The sequence below is a fragment of the Bombina bombina genome, chromosome 2 (genome assembly GCF_027579735.1).
Source record: "Bombina bombina isolate aBomBom1 chromosome 2, aBomBom1.pri, whole genome shotgun sequence".
Taxonomy (NCBI): Eukaryota; Metazoa; Chordata; class Amphibia; order Anura; family Bombinatoridae; genus Bombina; species Bombina bombina.
The window spans coordinates 954,377,587-954,398,460 of record NC_069500.1 but is presented as its reverse complement, the minus strand read 5'-3'; the positions used below and the strand labels follow the sequence as shown (position 1 = coordinate 954,398,460).

The 20,874-nt window shown below is 40.6% G+C and overlaps 1 protein-coding gene across 5 annotated transcripts in view; it reads left to right on the top strand.

Moving 5' to 3' along the window:
• The window catches only part of LOC128649897 (hematopoietic prostaglandin D synthase), a 226,544-nt gene extending 209,849 nt beyond the window's left edge, over positions 1–16,695 (top strand). For all 5 annotated transcript variants that reach the window (XM_053703438.1, XM_053703433.1, XM_053703434.1 and 2 more), the window contains one exon: positions 16,446–16,695. In XM_053703438.1, the coding sequence (XP_053559413.1) occupies positions 16,446–16,610 (165 nt within the window). In that variant the 3' untranslated portion in view covers positions 16,611–16,695. The remainder of the gene's footprint in view (positions 1–16,445) is intronic.
• Positions 16,696–20,874: the final 4,179 nt, after the last annotated feature.

Sequence of the window (20,874 nt, the reverse complement as noted above, 5' to 3'; positions counted from 1 at the left end):
AGATATTATCTCAGACGGATTCGGACGTCATGTCCTTTAAGTTTAAGCTGGAACACCTCCGCCTGTTACTTCGGGAGGTTTTAGCAACTCTGGATGATTGTGACCCTATTGTGATACCACCAGAGAAATTGTGTAAGATGGACAAATACCTAGAAGTGCCTACTTACACTGATTTTTTTTCCGGTTCCTAAGAGAATTTCGGAAATTTAAAAAAAGGAATGGGATAGACCAGGTATACCGTTCTCTCCTCCTCCTAATTTTAAGAAAATGTTTCCCATATCAGACACCATTCGGGACTCTTGGCAGTCGGTCCCTAAGGTGGAGGGAGCTATATCAACCCTGGCTAAGCGTACAACTATACCTATTGAGGACAGCTGTGCTTTCAAAGATCCTATGGATAAGAAGTTAGAGGGTCTTCTAAAGAAAATATTTATTCATCAGGGTTTTCTTTTACAACCTACACCCTGCATTGTTCCAGTTACTACTGCAGTAGCTTTTTGGTTTGATGCTCTAGAAGAGTCTCTGAAGGTTGAGACCCCATTAGAGGATATTTTGGATAGAATTAAGGCTCTCAAGCTAGCTAATTCTTTTATTACAGATGCCGCCTTTCAAATTACTAAATTAGCGGCGAAAAATGCAGGATTTGCCATTTTAGCGCGTAGAGCGTTATGGCTCAAATCGTGGTTTGCTGATGTGTCATCAAAGTCTAAACTTTTAGCTATTCCTTTCAAGGGTAAGACCTTATTCAGGCCTGAATTGAAGGAAATCATTTCTGACATTACTGGAGGTAAAGCCCACCCTACCTCAGGATAAGTCTGTTAAGATGAGGGGTAAACAAAATCATTTTCGTTCCTTTCGAAATTTTAAAGGAATACCTTATGCTTCCTCTTCCTTTACAAAACAGGAAGGGAATTTTGCTCAATCCAAGACCGTCTGGAGACCCAACCAGGCTTGGAACAAAGGTAAACAATCCAAGAAACCCTCTGCTGCTACAAAGACAGCATGAAGGGGCGGCCCCTGATCCGGGACCGGATCTAGTAGGGGGCAGACTTTCTTTCTTTGCCCAGGCTTGGGCAAGAGATGTTCAGGACCCCTGGGCATTGGAAATAGTGACCCACGGGTATCAACTGGAATTCAAGGATTTTCTCCCAAGAGGGAGATTTCATCTTTCACGATTGTCTGTAGACCAGATAAAAAGAGAGGCGTTCTTACGCTGTGTAAAAGACCTCTTTACCATGGGAGTAATTCATCCTGTTCCAAAACTGGAACAGGGACAGGGGTTTTACTCAAATCTTTTCGTGGTTCCCAAAAAAGAGGGAATTTTCAGACCCATTTTAGATCTCAAGTGTCTAAACAAGTTTCTCAGAGTCCCATCGTTCAAGATGGAGACTATACGAACAATCTTGCCAATGATCCAAGAGGGTCAATATATGACTACCGTGGACTTGAAGGATGCATACCTTCATATCCCTATCCACAAGGATCATCATCAGTTTCTAAGGTTTGTCTTCCTGGACAAACACTATCAGTTTGTGGCTCTTCCCTTCGGGTTGGCCACAGCACCCAGAATCTTCACAAAGGTTCTAGGGTCTCTTCTAGCGGTTCTCAGACTGCAGGGCATAGCAGTGGCGCCTTATCTGGACAATATTCTGATTCAGGCGTCAACTTATCATCTGACAAAATCTCACACGGACATAGTGTTGTCTTTCCTGAGAACTCACAGTTGGAAGGTGAACATAGAAAAGAGTTCACTAGTTCCACGGACAAGGGTTCCCTTCTTGGGAACTCTGAAAGACTCGGTAGACATGAAAATATTTCTGACGGAGGTCAGAAAAGCAAAAATTCTAAATACTTGCAGAGCACTTCAGTCCATTCCTTGGCCATCAGTGGCTCAGTGTATGGAAGTCATTGGATTAATGGTAGCGGCAATGGACATCATTTTGTTTGCTCGCTTTCATCTCAGACCACTGCAGCTGTGCATGCTCGGACAGTGGAATGGGGACTATGCAAATTTATCTCCTCAGATAAATCTGGATCAAGAGACCAGAGAGACTCTTCTTTGGTGGTTGTCGCTGGATCATCCGTCCCAGGGGACATGTTTCCTGCAGACCCTTGTGGGTAATAGTGACAACGGACGCCAGTCTTCTGGGCTGGGGTGCAATCTGGAATCCCCTGAAGGCTCAGGGTGTTTGGACTCAGGTGGAGTCTCTACTTCCTATCAATATTCTGGAACTGAGAGCAATATTCAATGCGCTTTAGGCATGGCCTCAGTTGGCTTCGGCCAAATTCATCAGATTCCAGTCGGACAATATCACGACTGTGGTGTATATCAATCATTAGGGGGGAACAAGGAGTTCCTTAGCGATGATAGAAGTATCAAAGATAATCCGATGGGCGGAGGCCCACTCTTGTTATCTGTCGGCAATCTACATCCCAGGAGTAGAGAACTGGGAAGCGGATTTTCTAAGTCGACAGACTTTTCATCCGGGGGAGTGGGAACTCCACCCAGAGGTGTTTGCCTCACTGATTCTCCAATGGGGCAGGCTGGAATTTGATCTGATGGCATCTCGACAGAATGCCAAGCTTCCAAGATACGGATCCAGGTCGAGGGATCCCCAGGCCGAACTGATAGATGCCTTGGTCGTTCAGCCTAGCTTATGTGTTTCCACCGTTTCCTCTCTTTCCACGCGTGATTGCTCGGATCAAACAGGAGAGAACTTCGGTAATCCTGATCGTGCCTGCGTGGCCACACAGGACTTGGTATGCGGATCTAGTGGACATGTCCTCTCTGCGAGGATTCTCTGATTCGGTCATTGATACTTTGATACAGGCTCGAAAGCCTGTCACTAGAAAAATCTATCATAAGATATGACGTAAATATCTTTATTGGTGTGAATCCAAGGGTTACTCATGGAGTAAAGTTAGGATTCACAGGATTCTGTCTTTTCTCCAAGAAGGATTGGAGAAAGGGTTATCAGCAAGGTCCTTAAAGGGACAGATTTCTGCTTTTTCAATTTTGCTTCACAAACGTTTGGCAGATGTGCCAGATGTTCAGTCTTTTTGTCAGGCTCTAACCAGAATTAAGCCTGTATTTAGACCTATTACTCCTCCCTGGAGTTTGAATTTAGTTCTTCGAGTTCTTCAAGGGGTTCCATTTGAACCCATGCATTCCATAGATATTAAATTGTTATCTTGGAAAGTTCTGTTTTTAGTTGCTATTTCTTCTGCTCAAAGAGTTTCTGAGCTTTCAGCGTTACAATGGGATTCGCCTTATCTTATATTTCATTCTGATAAGGTGGTTTTATGTACCAAACCTGGATTTCTTCCTAAGGTTAAGAATATTAATCAGGAAATTGTTGTTCCTTTCTTGTGTCCTAATCCTTCTTCTAAGAAGGAGCGTCTGTTACATAACCTGGACGTGGTCCGTGCCTTGAAGTTTTACTTACAGGCTACCAAGGATTTCCGTCAATCATCTTCATTGTTTATTCTGGAAAGTGTAGGGGTCAGAAAGCTACAGCTACCTCTCTTTCTTTTTGGCTGAGGAGTATCATCCGCCTGGCATATGAGACTGCTGGACAGCAGCCTCCTGAAAGAATTACGGCTCATTCTACTAAGGCTGTGGCTTCCACATGGGCCTTTAAAAACTATGCTTCTGTTGAACAGATTTGTAAGACTGCCACTTGGTCGTCCCTTCATACTTTTTCCAAATTTTACAAATTTGATACTTTTGCTTCTTCTGAGGCTGTTTTTGGGAGAAAAGTTCTTCAAGCAGTAGTGCCTTCCGTTTAGGTCTCTGTCTTGTCCCTCCCTTTCATCCGTGTCCTGTTGCTTTGGTATTGTATCCCACAAGTAAGGATTAACTCCGTGGACTCGTCGTATCTTGTAGAAGAAAAGGAAATTTATGCTTACCTGATAAATTGAGTCCACGGCCCTCCCTGTCATTTTAAGATAGATTATATTTTATTTTTTACAACTTCAGTCACCTCTGAACCTTTAGCTTTTCCTTTCTCTTCCTAAACCTTCGGTCGAATGACTGGGGGTGGAGGGAAGGGAGGAGCTATATATACAGCTCTGCTGTGGTGCTCTTTGCCACTTCCTGTTAGCAGGAGGTTAATATCCCACAAGTAAGGATGAAATCCGTGGACTCGTCGTATCGTAGAAGAAATCAATTTATCAGGTAAGCATAAATTTCCTTTTCTAGTTCTACCTTTTTTCAAAAAGTTTTTGGTTTTGTTTAAATATAAAACTGTGTTCTGCTACTTAAAAATTGGACAAACAGTTGTGTTAAAGTAAAGTTTTAGTCTAAAGTTTATATTTGTAACACTCAGTATGTGAATTTTATTTAAAATATAGGAAATAATTATTGATTCTTTTTTTATCCGATTAGTCGATTAATCGAAAAAATAATCGGCCGATTAATCGATTATGAAAATAATCGTTAGTTGCAGTCCTAATATTTATCTACATAAATTATATGTATGTATTTGTACGTATATATGTATTTACAGACATGCATACACATATAACAACACACAAATATATATGTATACATATAAATATATATAAGTGCATTTGAGCCCTTTGCAGTCAAGTTGCTGAAAACGTACGTGTATGTATGTATATGTATATATGCATGTGTATATATGTATGTGTGTGTGTGTGTGTGTGTGTATATATATATATATATATATAGGGACCGTCTAGTCAAAATAAAACTTTCATGATTCAGATAGGGTACGCCATTTTAAACAACTTTCCAATTTACTTTTATCATCTTGGTATTCTTTGATGAAAGCTAAATCTAGGTAGGTTCATTAACTGATTTCTTCGCCCTTGAAGGCCATCTCTTATCTCACTGCATTTTGACAGTTTTTCACAGATAGACAGCTCTAGTTCATGTGTGTCATATTTGATAACATTGTGCTCACTCCCGTGAAGTTATTTACAAGTCAGCACTGATTGGCTAAATGCATCTCTGTCAAAAGAACTTAAATAAGGGGGTAGTCTGCAGAGGCTTAGAGACAAGTCATAACAGAGGTAAAAAGTGTATTAACATAACTGTTTTGGTTATGAAAAACTGGGGAATGAGTAATAAAGAGATTATAACAGTCACTTTATATACAAAGTAAACAGGGGGGACTATACTACACATGATGCCTTAAAGAAAAATCCCTGTGATTTATGAAAAGAAAAAAAAGGCAGGCAGATGCTCCTAGCATAAAAATCCAGGGGAATTCCTCCTTAGACATCCAGCCTGCCTATTTGCACTATTCATCTATACAGTGCCATCTCACTTGTGAGTGACCCATTTGGGATTTTTATTTGTTTCATAAATCACAGTCTACACTATGAGGCACTCTTGTTTTTACTTTATAAAGGAATTATCTATTTAAAAAAAATAAAAAAATATGCTTACCTGATAATTTTATTTCCATCGAGGAGAGTTCACGGCTTCATTCATTAATAGTGGGAATTAAGAACCTTGCCACCAGGAGGAGGCAAAGACATCCCAGCCAAAGGCTTAAATACCTCCCCCCCCCACTCCCCTCATCCCCCAGTCATTCTGCCGAGGGAACAAGGAACAGTAGGAGAAACATTAGGGGAGATACGGGCGGGGGGGGGGGGGGCGTGGACTCTCCTCCCCTCATTGGAAATAAAATTATCAGGTAAGTATAATTTTATGTTTTACACCTAAAGGGGAGGACAGTCCACGGCTTCATTCATTACTAGTGGGAACATATACCCAAGCTCTAGAGGACATTGAATGAAACCGGGAGGGTAAAAGGCGAACCCTTAATCTGAGGGAACCACAGCCTGTAGAACCTCTCTCCCAAATACCGCTTCCGCAGAAGCAAAAACGTCAAATTTGTAAAACTTAGTGAAGGTATGCAAGGAGGACGAGGTAGCCGCCTTGCAAATCTGCTCCATAGAAGCCTCATTCTTGAAGGCCCAAGATGAAGCTACCGCTCTAGTGGAATGAGCCATAATCCTCTCAAGAGGCTTATGTCCCACTGTCTCATAGGCCATGCGGATCAGGCTCCTCAGCCAAAAAGATAAATAAGTAGCAGAATCCCTCTGACCCCTGCGCTTCCCTGAATACACAACAAAAAGAGAGTTAGATTGTCTAAAATCCTTTGTGGCATGAAGATAAAATTTCAATGCACGAACCACGTCCAGATTATGACATAAAGTAGGAATGACTATCTCCTGATTGATGTTGCGGTTAGACACCATCTTAGGGAGACACCCCACACCAGTGCAAAGAACAGCCTTATCAGCATGAAACACCATATAAGGGGACTCATATTGCAAGGCTGCCAGCTCTGAAACTCTGCGAGCCGATGCAATGGCCAACAGAAAGAGAACCTTCCATGATATAATTTTTATGTTAAGAGAATGCATAGGTTCAAACGGAACCTTCTGCAAGACCTTAAGTACCAAGTTTAAGCTCCAAGGGGGAGCAGACTGCTTAAAGACCAGCCTGATTTGAGATAGAGCCTGAACAAAGGATTGTATGTCAGGGAGATCAGCGAGTCTCCTGTGTAACAGAACAGATAAAGCCGAAAATTTGCCCCTTTAGGGAACTAGCGGCGAGACCCTTCTCCAATCCTTCTTGAAGAAAGGACAAAATCCTGGATACCCTCACCCTGTGCCAAGGGTAGCCATGAGACTCACACCAGTACAAGTAAGTCCTCCACACCTTATGATAGATGCGACAAGTGACCGGCTTTCTTGCCTGAAACAGAGTGTCAATCACATTTTCTGCAAAACCCCTTTTTGCCAAGACTACGCGTTCAATCTCCATGCAGTCAGCATCAGAGAATAGAGATTTTGGTTTTGAAAAGGACCCTGTTCCAGCAGATCCCTGCGACAGGGTAACCTCCATGGCGGAGAGGATGACATCCCCACCAGATCCGTGAACCACGTCTAGCTTGGCCACGAAGGAGCTATCAGAATGGAGGACGCTCTCTCCTGCTTTATACGCGCCACTACACGAGGAAGAAGCTGTAACGGAGGGAATATGTATACTAGACCGAACCCCCAAGGCATCGGCAATGCGTCTATTAGCTCCGCCTGGGGGTCCCTCGACCTTAATCCGTATCGGGGAAGCTTGCAGTTCAATCTGGTCGCCATGAGATCGATCTCCGGTGTCCCCCATCTGAGACAGATCTCCGCAAACACCTCGGGGTGAAGAGACCATTCCCCCGGGTGAAAAGTCTGCCTGCTGAGAAAATCCGCCTCCCAGTTGTCCACACCCGGGATGTGGATCACAGAGAGCGAACAGTTGTGCGTCTCCGTCCACTCCAGTATCCGAGACACCTCCCTTATTGCCATGGAGCTCCTCGTGCCCCCCTGGTGGTTGATTAAGCCACCGAGGTGATATTGTCCGTCTGGAACCTGATAAAGCTAAAGTCTCTCAGACAAGGCCACGCCTCCAGAGCGTTGTAGATCGCTCAAAGCTCTAGAATATTTATTGGAAAAAGGGACTCTAAGCGAGACCACTTCCCCTGTGCCATCCTGGCACCCCAAACAGCTCCCCATCCCTCCAGACTCGCGTCCGTGGCAACAATCTCCCAAGACGGTCTCAGGAAGGATATCCCCATGGACAGGTGATCCAGGCGGATCCACCAGGAGAGGGAAATCCGAGTCTGCGCATTCATGTGTATCGGCTGCGACAGATCGAAATGATCGTCGTTCCACTGTCTCAACATGCACCATTGAGGAGGTCTAAGATGAAACTTGGCAAATGGAATGATGTCCATGCTGGAATGCATGAGCCCAATCATTTCCATGCACTGAGCTACGGACGGTCTCGCTGTAGACTGAAGGGCAAGACAGGTGGACGCCATCTTTGTGCGTCGCTTGTCCGTGAGAAAGATCTTCATGGACACTGAGTATATGATCGTGCCCAAGAACTCCACTCTGGTAGTGGGAACCAGAGAACTCTTCTTGAAGTTGATCCTCCAACCGTGAGATTGAAGTAACTGCAGCAGGACCCTGGTGTGGACCTCTGCCAGATGGTATGACGGCACCTGAACCAGAATATCGTCCAGATAGGGCGCCACTGCGATACCCTGGGATCTGGCTACTGCTAGAAGGGCCCCCAGGACCTTGGTAAAGACTCTCGGGGCCGTTGCCAAACCGAAGGGAATGGCCACGAACTGGAAATGCTGATCCAGAAAGGCAAATCTGAGGAACCTGACATGGTCCCTGTGAATCGGAACATAAAGGTAGGCATCCCTCAAATCTATAGAGGTCATTAGCTGCCCCTCTAGGACTAGGGGAAGAATGCATCTGATTGTTTCCATTTTGAATGATGGAACAGACAAACTTGTTTAAACATTTGAGGTCCAGAATCGGGCGGAACGTGCCCTCCTTCTTTGGGACCACAAACAAATTGGAGTAATACCCTAGACCCCTTTCTACCTGGGGTACTGGTACGATAACCCCTAGAGCGGAGAGATCCCGCACACAACCCAGAAAGACCCCTCTTTTTTCCGGCCTTGAAGACAAATTTGACAGAAGGAATCTGCCCCTGGGCGGAGAGGACTTGAACCCTATCCTGTAGCTCTGGGTGACCACCTCCAGAACCCACAGGTCCGGAACATTCTGCAACCAGGCATCTAAGAACAGAGACAATCTGCCCCCCACTAGGTCCGCACACCAGTCGAGGGCCGCCCCTTCATGTGGACTTATTCTCAGCGGGCTTCTTGTGCTGCTTAGACTTGTTCCAAGCTTGAGCAGGCTTCCAGGCACCCTTGGATTGGTCCACTTTCGCGGTGGGCTGAGCGTGTTGCGCCTTATCCCCGCAAAAGGGACGGAAATTAGCACTCTTAGGCTTCTTATCCTGGGGAATGAAGGCACTTGAAAGGCAAAGACAACAGCCTCGTCTTAGAGGTCATGTCCGCCGACCAAGATTTTAGCCACAGAGCTCTGCGTGCTAGAACCGAAAAACCTGACACCTTGGCATTCAGGCGGATAATCTGCATATTAGCCTCACAAATCAAAGAATTGGCCACATTTTAGGGCCTTAATCTTTTCCTGCACCTCTTCGAATGAGGGTTCTTTCGCACCAATATGACGCAGCTCCAGCAACCGCAGCTGCCGGTTGAAAAACATACCCCGTGTGTCGAAACATTTTTCGCAACATGTTTTCCAACTTCTTATCCAGAGGCTCCTTGAATGAAGAACTATTCTCTAAAGGAATCGTCGTGCGCTTAGCAAGCGTGGAGATGGCCCTATCCACTTTGGGAATAGTCCCCCACAACTCTAGCTGGGCCTCCGGGACAGGTAAAAGCTTTTAAAATTGAGAAGGGGAAAAGGAAGAACCTAATCGTTCCCACTCATTCTTAATAATGTTTGCCATCTTGACATGAACCGGGAAGATCTGGGGAACCACCCTGTCCTCGTAAACCTTATCCAACTTAGGAATGGAGGGCTCCTCTGGTAGTTTGGGTTCCGGAACCTCTAAGGTAGCCAGCACTTGCTTTAACAAAAAACACAAGTTCTCCATTTTAAATAAAAAACCGGGTTCCTCCACTGCTGAAGGTTTAGATGACACGGACTCCGACCCCGAAAGGGCCTCTTCTGACACGTCGGATTGGGCCTCGTCATCATACCACCCCTCTCTCGGGCGTCGGACAGACAACTCCTGGGTCGGGCTGCTATGAAAAGCTCTACGCTTGCGCTTAGCAGAACATGGCAAAGCATGTATCAACTTAGCAACTGCAGTTTCAAGCTGGTCTGCAAAGTCCGGCGGCCAAGTAATTTCCCCAGAAGGGGCAACAGTCGGACCCTGGGGCGCTGCATGTGGTATACGGGACGGAGACCCCTCAGAGGTGGACGGCTCAGTAGCACAAGACATTCTCTTATGTTTGGAATTCATAGCTTTCTCATGGTATGTGGAACACAGTTGCGCAGGCTGGTCTACCAAAACCTCACAATAAACACAGGTATAAGACTTCGAGAAAGAGGGAGTACCGTCTAACGCGTCAGAATCCTCCATAGCTTTTAGAAAAAAAGACTAGAACAGGCATCTTTATAACCACCAATGGCCGGGGCACTCACCACCTTCTATGACTCGGACTGAAGAAGACCCCACCCGGTCACAAGGATGACTACGCAGGACCGCGCCTGCAGATGAGAGAGGGCGCCAAAACCGTGCAAAACTCCCGGAAGAGAACCTGTCAGTTCCGCAAAATGCCAGAGCCGCGTCCTTGCACATAAAGCATCAATCACATAACTTTTCATGTACATACCCCCTCTGCTCTATAATCGCCTCATAGGAATATTACCCCTTGATTCTATAAAGATAAAGGCACCACACTATGGCCCTGCTTCTGTGTTATCATTATGTAAAAATGAAATTATCTTTCCAGAATCTACGCCGTGGAACAGGAACACGGCCCTTAAAGTGTGACAAGTAGTAGCTGCGTTCTTGACATGGACTTGAGAGAAGCAATCTGCAAAACTCATCAACGCCGATTGCTAAAGGAGCTGTTAACATGAGTCGGGATGGTGTCGCAAAGGGAAGCTCCCCCTGCATCTCCGGACTCTAACGTTCACCCAGGCCCTCAAGTTGAGAAGCTTAAAGGGCTACTTAAACTCCTGTTCCCATAGCGAAGGGTAGAACCCCTCATAAGAGACCTCCAATATTCTGGCACCTCTCTGACACCTCCTGTGACGAAAGGCAAAGAATGACTGGGGGATGAGGGGAGTGGGGGAGGTATTTAAGTCTTTGCCTCCTCCTGGTGGCCAGGTTCTTAATTCCCACTAGTAATGAATGAAGCCGTGGACTCTCCTCCCCCTTTAGATGGAAAAGAAAATATAGAACATTCTATGTTGTAATGTGAAATATTAATATATCATGTCGAGTTAGCGCACTTGGTTAAACATGATTTGGTTTGCGAGACTTGTTGGGTGTTAGGGTTGTTTACAACTTTTTGCGCTCCAATTTGAAGTCTATGAGGGAATAAGTTAATGCGGTCGCAATATTCTATTTTTGGCTTCTTGTGAAAACGAATGAAGCCGAGGTCATGCGCTGTTAACGCACAAGCGGGAGAGATAAATAGCGATCTACTCATAATCTAGCCCTAAATTGTTTATTCACCTATTCAGTTTCTTATGTACATGGAAATGGCATGGTAAATCTAGTTTGAAATGTCTTCTCTTTTATTGCATGTAAGAGACTGTACACTATGGAAAATGCAAAAAAATAAACTAATAGTCATATGAAAATTCAATTCACCCTGTACTATATTGAAAACACATTATTTGATATTTTACTTTGTGAATTTAATATATTTTTGAAAATATAAACTAATTTCAAATCTGATGACTGCAACACACTCCTAAAATGTCGGGACTGTTTACCACTGTGTAACATCACCTTTTCTTTTAATAACACTTATTAAGTGTTTGGGCACTGAAGACACCAGTTGGCTAATTTTAGCAAGCAGAATTTTCCCCCATTCATCCATTATGCATGTCTTCCGCTGAGCAACTATATGGGGCCTTCCTTGCCTTATTTTGCGCATCATAATGCGCCACACATTCTCAATCAGACAGGTCAGGACTGCAGGCAGGTCATGCTAGCACCCGCACTCTCTGCTCATGCAACATTGCGCTTGTAATCCGGGCAGAATGTGGTTTGGTGTTGTCCTGCTGGAAAATGCAGGGACGTCCTTGGAAAAGACAATGCCTGGATGGCAGCAAATGTTGCTCCAAAATGTATACATAACTTTCTGCATTAATAGTGCCCTCACAGATGTGCAAGTTACCCATGCCATGGGCACTGACACACACCCATACCATGACAGACGCTGGCTTTTGGACCTGATAACAGCTTGGATGGTCCTTTTCCTCTTTGGCCCAGAGAACACAATGGCTATTTTTTCCAAAAACTATTTGAAATGTTGACTCGTCGGACCACAAAACACTGTGTGCTACTGTCCATCTCAGATAAGACTGAGCCCAGAGAAATCGGCAGCCCTTCTGGACAGTGTGGATGTATGGTATCTGCTTTGCATAGTAAAGCCTTAACTTGCATCTGTGGATGCAGCGGTGAATGGTGTTTATAGACAAAGGTTTACCAAAGTATTCCCGAGCCCATGTCAGGATATCCATTACAGATTAATGACGGTTTTTGAGACTGATCGGAAATCACACGCATTCAGAAGTAGTTTTCAGCCTTTAAGCACAGAGATTTGACCAGATTCTTTTATTTATATTGTGCACTGTAGAAGGTGAAATGACAAACTCCTACTGATTTGTCTTTGGGGAATATTTTCCTCAAAGTGTTGGATTATTCACTGACGCATGTGTTGGCAGATTGGCGAGCCTCAACCCATACTTGGTCTTGAAGGACTAGGCCTTTTTTGGAGGCTCCTTTATATACTATGATTGCAGGATTGCCTCACCTGTTTCACATCACTTTCTTATTTCAACTTGTCACATCACTATTAGTTTTAACATGCCCCTGTTCCAAATTTTTTGCAGTCATCAGATTTGAAATAAGTGTATATTTTTAAAAATTACATTAAATTCACAAAGTAAAACATCAAATAATGTGTTTTCAATAAAGTAAAGGCTGAATTGAATTTTTAAATGACTCTGTTTGTTTGTTTTTGCATTTTCCATACTGTCCCACATTTTTGGGGGTTGTAGTTTTCTCTTTACATTTTCTTTGTAGGTTGTGAGATAAGCTATAATTACAGAAATGTAAAATGATGGGGATTTTTAAAAAAATGCAAAGCTTGAATTGATATTCTGATTCTAAAAAGCGTAATGATGAAAACAATTTAGACAAATGGAATTGTATTTCTGGTCCGAACAATAGTGGGAAAATTAAACACTCTTTATTTGAGTATCTATTCCAGTCTAGTAGAACAGCCATGAAAATAGTCCTGCATGGCTGTCTGTTAGGTTTCTGATGCCCAACAGCTATTTTGAGGATTTCCAATGGCTATGAATTACGCTAACGTTATTAATACTTTGCATTGAAACAAACTGACAGTGGTATTTCAGTCCCTCAATAAATACTTTTCAAGCAAAGTTCATCATGATTTTTGTACTTTTTTAAATAAATAGCCTTGACCTGAAAACCTATTTACACAGGGGTTTTTTTTAGTGCAGAGGTCACATTAATATTCAAAATTATTTCCTAGTTTAATGAAACAAACAAAAAAAAACAACAACAATGCTTACCTGATAAATTAATTTCTCTCATGGTGGTAAGATTCCACAATCCATTACACCTGGGAATTACCTTCCGACCACTAAAAGGAGGCAAAGATTCCCAAACCCCAAGAGCTCTATACGACCCCTCCCACCTCTATGGTAGATAGTCTGATGTATAGCCAAGCAAAAAAAAAGTAGGAAAAAAATAAAGAGCAAAAAAATATAGGAGCTGGGAAAAAAAGATGTGCCATAACATAAAAAACATCACCGAAAAGAGGGTGGGGTCTCGTGGACTCTTACCACCAGGAAAGAAATGAATCAGGTAAGCATAAATTGTTTTCTTTCATAGGTGGTAAGAGTCCACGATCCATTACTTCTGGGAAAGAATACCAAAGCTGTGGAGAGTCTATGAGTAATGAAATGAAGTAGAAATGGCATCATCCACCTTTCCCAAAGCTCAATATTAGAAGCAGTAAGAGGATACATTCTTTTAAACCTTGCGTTATAATTAAATGAATTACCAGGTTATTCTATACTCTATAGAAATAATCCCAGCTACAGCATCAGCCACTGGAAAAGCCTCAGAAGAATCCTAGCAAGTTTAAAGTAAGAATCTAAATGACTGGTAGACTGCTCTTCAGTAACAGAAACTTCCTTGATTTCTAAAGTAAGCAAAACCTCCTTTTAATAAAGAACAAATGTGATCAAGCTTAAAGAGAAAGGAGGAAGAAGCAGGCTCTGAATCTGAGACAGGCCCCTGATCATCAAAAAAAAAAAAAACACCCTCAGAAGCCTCATGAGCATCAAAACATTAAAGGGACACAACCCAATTTTTTTTCTTTCGTGATTTAGATAGCACATGCAAATTTAAGCAACTTTCTAATTTACTACTCCTATTATTTTTTATTTGAAAAAGAAGGCATCTAAGTGAAGGAGCCAGTCAATTTTTGGTTCTGGACAGCACTTGTTTATTGGTGGGGGAATTTATCCACCAATCAGCAAGAACAACCCAGGTTGTTCACCAAAAATGGGCCGGCATCTAAACTTACATTTTTGCTTTTTAAATAAAAAACCCCCAAGAGAATGAAGAAAATTTGATAATAGGAGTAAATTCGAAAGTTGCTTAAAATTGCATGCTTTATCTGAAAGAAGAACAAATTTGGGTTCAGTGTCCCTTTAAGGCAGGACACACAAGTATGAAGGAGGGGAATCCTCAGCATGCTTACTATAAACACACTTAAAGGGACATAATACTCATATGCTAAATCACTTGAAACTGATGCAGTATAACTGTAAAAAGCTGACAGGAAAATATCACCTGAGCATCTCTATGTAAAAAAGGAAGATATTTTACCTCACAACTTCCTCAGCTCAGCAGAGTAAGTTCTGTGTAAAAAGTTATACTCAGCTGCTGCCAAGCTCCAGATAAAAATAAAAAATAAAAAAAAAATGAACAGCAGCCAATCAGCATCAACAGTGCTGAGGTCATGAACTCTTTTACTGTGATCTAATGAGACTTGACTTAACTCTCATGAGATTTCATAGTAAACTTCCTTGAACTGAATAGGGAAATTAGATGAGTGTTCACGAAGCTCAGTCCCTTAGCTGTCCCGGGACAGACATACAGATTTGCTGCTTAAAGTCCTTTGCAATGGGATGTGGCTAATGAGGAACTTTTGAGGTAAAATATCTTTATTTTTTACATGGAGATGTTCAGGTGATATTTTCTAGTCGGCTTTTTACAGCTATGCTGCATCACTTTCAAGTGTTTCAACATTTGGGTATCATGGCCCTTTAATACAGGTAGAAAAGGTGTTCAGAAAGATCAGCTTTTAAAGGAGGATTAGGGACAGATTCAGAAGATTCCATAGCGAACAAACAGAAATAATAACCCACCAAAAAAACAAAAGATCTCTAAAGGAATGAGTATAGAATAACCCCTTCTGGGAGCAAGCTGTAGCTGAAAGCGCCCAAACGAACACCAATTTAAAAATGTCCAAAAATATCCAAAATGAGCTCCCACGCAGGCACCCGCAAGCACAAATGCGGCCAGGAAAGCAAAAAGGAACTAAAATTTCTTTTTACTTAATGTTCATGTTTGCCAAAAAACTGTTATAACTACTACAGAGGAGGTAAACCCAATATAGAGCCCCTTATATATGGGGTGCAGATGAATCTGATACCAGGTATAGGTCTTAAAATTTGTATTACAATTAAATAAAAAAAAAACTTGCCTGAAACAATCTCCTACTATGCATAATAGCAGGTAAAAAACAATCATGTACTGAAAACAAATATAGGATATATTATAGCAGTTAACTGTAGACCCATTAGGAGGCAGCAAAAGACAAGTCCCTGCAACATCTTTGGGAGGATAGGGACTTAAATTTTCATGGGAAAGAAAAAATAAGTCACACACACCAAACTCCTTAAACTTCCCTCTTGACAAACACTTCACTTCAAGAAAATGGGTCTCAAATCAGTCTGAGAACCCCTCTCAATGAAGAAATCATCTGCACATCACCGTTCTCCAGCGGAGTCAAAGATGAGACTAACTACTACCATAGAGGTAGGAGGGGATATATAGAGATCTTGGGGTTTGGGAATCTTTGCCTCCTCCTAGGGGTAGGGACAGTAATTCCCAGGAGTAATGGATTGTGGACTCTTACCTCCTTTGTGAAAGATATATTAGCTAAAAGTACACATTTAAATTATGAGACTTTTATCTATGTATTGGATCTACTAAAAATGTCTGTGAAAAACCTACAAAAGTTATATAAAGGTAAAAACAAAGCAGGCACTTAGTATTTGTACAATTTGTTAATTTCAAGCAAAACACATTTATTTTTAATCCTAATATTATCTATTCAAATGTATTTGAAATAAAATAAAATGAAGCCAAGTTGTTTATCATTTATCCTTGACGGCTGAAGATTGACAAGATTTTTGGGGTATTACTGTATGAGACGTTATTGAACCACTAAACATTTTATTAAACCAGCTGCATAATATAGGAGGTGTCAATACTGAAGAGTAGTTTTTAAACATTACTATTGACATTTGCCTCAATCACTGAAGTTATTGAGAGATAAGCTGGTTACATTTTTGTAAAAAAAAGAAATACATGTAAGTCAGTATAAAACTAAAAATCTAAGGGCTTTCTTAAAACATGTCTATACATCACCAGAAGATTTAGCTATCTCAACACACAAAAAGCCATAAGCTAAAATGAATAAATTTAATTTTTTCTGTTTTATTTTCTCCAGGTAACCTGGGCAGACTTTTCCTGGGATATCTGTAGTGATGGAATTGAAGGCTATGTACCTGGCTTTGCAGACAAATACGTAAAACTGAAGGCTCTTAAAGAAAGAGTAAAAGCTATTCCGGCTATTGCAGCATGGGTAAAAAAACGACCACACACAGAAGCATAATTTGCAATGCATAGCTGACTAGGAAGCTATCAGTTCAAGCATGCTACAGTTTGTTTTATTTGACAATAAAAAATTTCACAGCAAATCAGTTGTCTTCACTTTTCATCTTCATTTTCAGTTTTTTTTTTTTTTTTTTTATTCCTTTATTTACATTGCCAACATTCCAGAATATTCCACCTTAATATACCGCACAGGGTCTGGTGAACAATAGTATCAAGAAAAACAATGAAAAGAACAACAAATTAAACAGAGTATATCTTGTCATACAGTGATCAAACAAAACAATAATAACATAACCCAGCATCAAATTTTGTACAAGATGTTGGAATTGTTTTCTATCTTTTTGTTCCAAGCCCCAACCTCCCACCGTAACCCTCATTCATCCAGGAAAAGGGGGAAAAAAAAAGAAGCTCTTACACCACCCCCCCCCCCAAACTCCCCTTCCTTTTGTTTTAAAAAAATAGAAATAGTCAAAAAAAGTCACTATTTTACGAATGTTTTTTGTCGAGGACCTTGCTTTAATAAAACCGGTCTGATCAGGGTGAATGAGATTACCTAAAAATGAAGATAGCCTATCTGCTAAAATGGCCATTAAGATTTTATAATCTGTATTGAGAACAGATATAGGCCTATAAGAGGTCGGATCTTGTGGATTTTTCCCTTTCTTGAGAATTAATGTGATGTTAGCAGCGGAGAAATAGGAAGAGATAGCATTATCTGAATGGAGATAGCTATTAAACAATTTTTCTAAGGTTGGAATAATTTCTGGTGCTAAAATCCTATAAAATTCTACTGGAAGACAATCCGGCCCTGGTGCTTTATTTAACCGCATCTTAGAAATCATTTTATCAATTTCCCCTGCTGTAATTGGAGCATTAAGTAATCTCAAATCGTCCTCTTGGATTTGGGGTAACCGTATTTTGGACCAGAATCTTTCTTGATTATATTTATTAATAGTCTGCGTAGAGTATAGTTTCTGAAAATAGGAGAAGAGCACTCTATTAATTTCTGTAGTACCCGTATAAGAAATATCATTCTCTTTGATGATTGGGATATAATTCTTCTTCTTCCTATTCTTTACTAATTTTGCTAAGTATTTGGTTGAGTCACCATATTGACCTTTACATTGTATGTTAATTTTGATCTCTTCCGTTTGAGATCTCTGTTGTAGAAATATATCTCTTTCTCTTCTGGCCTGTTGATAAGTATCCCAGGATTCTGTAGAACTGTGTTCAACATAATTCCTATAAGTGTTCCTAACTTGATTAGATAACTGATTTTCTTGGACCCTGGCTTTTCTTCTAATAAATATTAGATAGCTCTTAATTTCACCCCTTAAGACTGCTTTAGCAGCTTCCCAAAAGGGTTCAATCCTATTAAAATATGAAATGTTATGTGTACAGTAATCCTTCCACTTTTGCTTAAGCCAATTATAAAATCTGGGATTATTCAAATAATATCGTGGAAAAAAGAAAGATTGTATTTTCTCCATAAGATTCCTTACGGGGGGCAGGGTGAGATAGATTATTGCGTGGTCGGAAATCATTATATCCTCAATTCCTGTGGCCAATTGAACAATAGATAGATATTCAGATACCAGAAAAAGATCAATCCTGGAAAGATTCCTATGGGCCTTAGATTCGCAGGTATATATTAAAGAGTCAGGATTTTTAGTTCTCCAAATATCTATCATCTTAAGTTTTGCACAGAATGTCCTGAAGTATTTAGCTGTTTTTTTATATTCTTTAGCTCCTTTATTACAAAGCCTATCTAATTCCGGCACTAAGGTCATATTGAAATCACCTGCTATTACCAGGTTCTCCCCTATGAAAGGAAAAATCTTCCTCTTTATTTTTTCACAGAAGTTTTTAGCATTCTTATTGGGACCATATACATTACATAGTATAAATAAAATTTGATTGATCTGGATTTGGAGTATAATATATCGGGCCTCGGGATCTTTATCAATATGGAGAATTTTATAATCCAAATTTTTATGTATAAGAAAAGCTACACCACATTTCCTGTTCGTGCTTGAAGCAGCTACAACCTCACCAACCCATTTAATTTTAAGCTTTGCACATTCTATATCACTAATGTGAGTTTCCTGAATATACACAATATCTGGCTTTTTTTTTGCTAGGGTTTTAATTATGAGTTTTCGCTTCATTGGAGAGGTTATTCCACCCACGTTCCACGACAAAAGGTTAACTTCAGTCATTAAAATAGAAAGGAGCAAAACATTTTACCTAGTTACTCCTGTTTGTTGTCTTGTGACAATTCTTAAAACAAAAAGGGAATATGGAGGAGAGGAGGAAGGTAAGGACCGGAACAGAACAAGAGAAAAAGAAAAAAAAAAAGGGAAAAACCACACATTCTATATACAAACTGGCGATCTTAACCATAATTAAGCTAGTAAACTTGTCCTAGGAGATTCCTCCTATTTCCCATCTTAACTTGAAGTTTTTAAAGCAATAAATTCTTTAATTTGAGCAATTTCATTGAATACCATTATAGAACCCTTATCTTCTAATATAACCTTAGCTGGATAAATCATACGGGCCTTAAGTCCTTTATTGATTAACTGCGAACAGTATGGAGCCATTAGTTTTCTTTTTGCGGACGACTCACTAGAGAAGTCCTGAAAAAGTAGAATCACTAAATTACTAAATGTAATAGGGCCATTCTTTTTAAATAGTTTCAACAGTTCAATTTTGTCTTGGCATTTTAGTGTCTTAAATATGCACATTCTAGCTTTAGCTGTATTATCGGATTGAACTCTCCTTGGTCCAACTCTGTGTGCTCTTTCTATCATCAACGGAAGGTATTCCGATGACATTCCTAGGGCCTGTGGTAATACTAGAGAGGTGAAATTTAATAAATCTCCAAATTCTGGGGTTTCCGGTAGGCCAACAATCCGTATGTTATTGCGCCTGGAGCGATCTTCCAGGTCCTCCAGGCGCAATTGCATACTTTGTATTACGGTATCTTGTTTTTGTATTATTATTTCTTGGGAGTTTGTACAATCTTCGAGATCCGAAATTCTGTCTTCTACTTCACCTAGTCTGGCAGAAAACTGCCTGACCTCGGTGGAGAGAGATGATAATTCAGAAGCCATACCGGAAATTTCCTTTTTAATTATTTCAAACTGTGGTGAAAATATTGCTGATAAATGTGTTATCAATATTTGTGCATCTGCAGAGGGGGGTGGTAGCTCACTAGTTGTAGCATCAAGACTTGTATCATTAATTTTGGATTTTTTGTCCCTAGCTTTAGCAGGCATTATAGGTGAGTTTTTTTTCGCCTGAGTGACGAATTTTTCCATTAATTGTGTAAAGAGCACCCCGTGTTTGGGTGAAGACTTATGGGAGTGAAAAACAAAAGTAAAATAATAAAAGCTTCAAAAACGTGCCATAGCAAAATGTAAAAATAAGTGTAAGAAAAAGAAAAAACCCAGTATGTGGGTATCATCAACCTCTTTTTTCCTTTTTTTTTTTTAAATTATATATATATATGTGCGTGTGTGACAGTAGATGTCTACGTGGATAAATCTACATATAAAGTGACCCCTATCTGGGGAGATTTTTAGTGAAAAATAGCCTGTTTAAAGCATCAGGAATAATCATGGGAAGGGGAGGAAAAAAAAAAACAGTAAGGAAAGATAAACCCCGCCCCCTACTATAATGGTATTATGCACAATTATTATTCTAAGATCCTTTCAGAGAAAAAAGTTCATATAGCATATCCACATACTTTTAGCAAGTATATTAGGACCTAGATCAGAAAACACTTTGTCTACATATGCAATTATATTTGCAGTACTAACATGCTCTTACAATGTGAATATTCAATAGATAGAGCTCTAATAAGATAATTAAATCTTCTATGAGTATAGCTTGTATAACTAGAATCCTCTTGGTATTCACAAAAAAAAAAAGAAGAAAGAAAAAAAAAAGAAAAAATTCCTTTCTCTCTTTTTTCTTCAGGAGTGATATTTAACAGTAATATACAATAGAACTACTTATTGTGAGACAAGTACTAATGCAGCTCTAGGTATTTCTACCAAAGAAATTTAAGTCCATTAAATTACTAATGAATATTAAATCTGTTCATGGATCTTCAGATGGAAAGGATAATTACTGCATATATTTCCCATAATTTGCTAAATGGAATAGCTTCTCCTTGTACAGGAGGTATGGAAGTCACTGTTACTAGTGTATCTCAAATATTTCTTCACCCAGAAGTATAGTTACTTCTTTTTAGC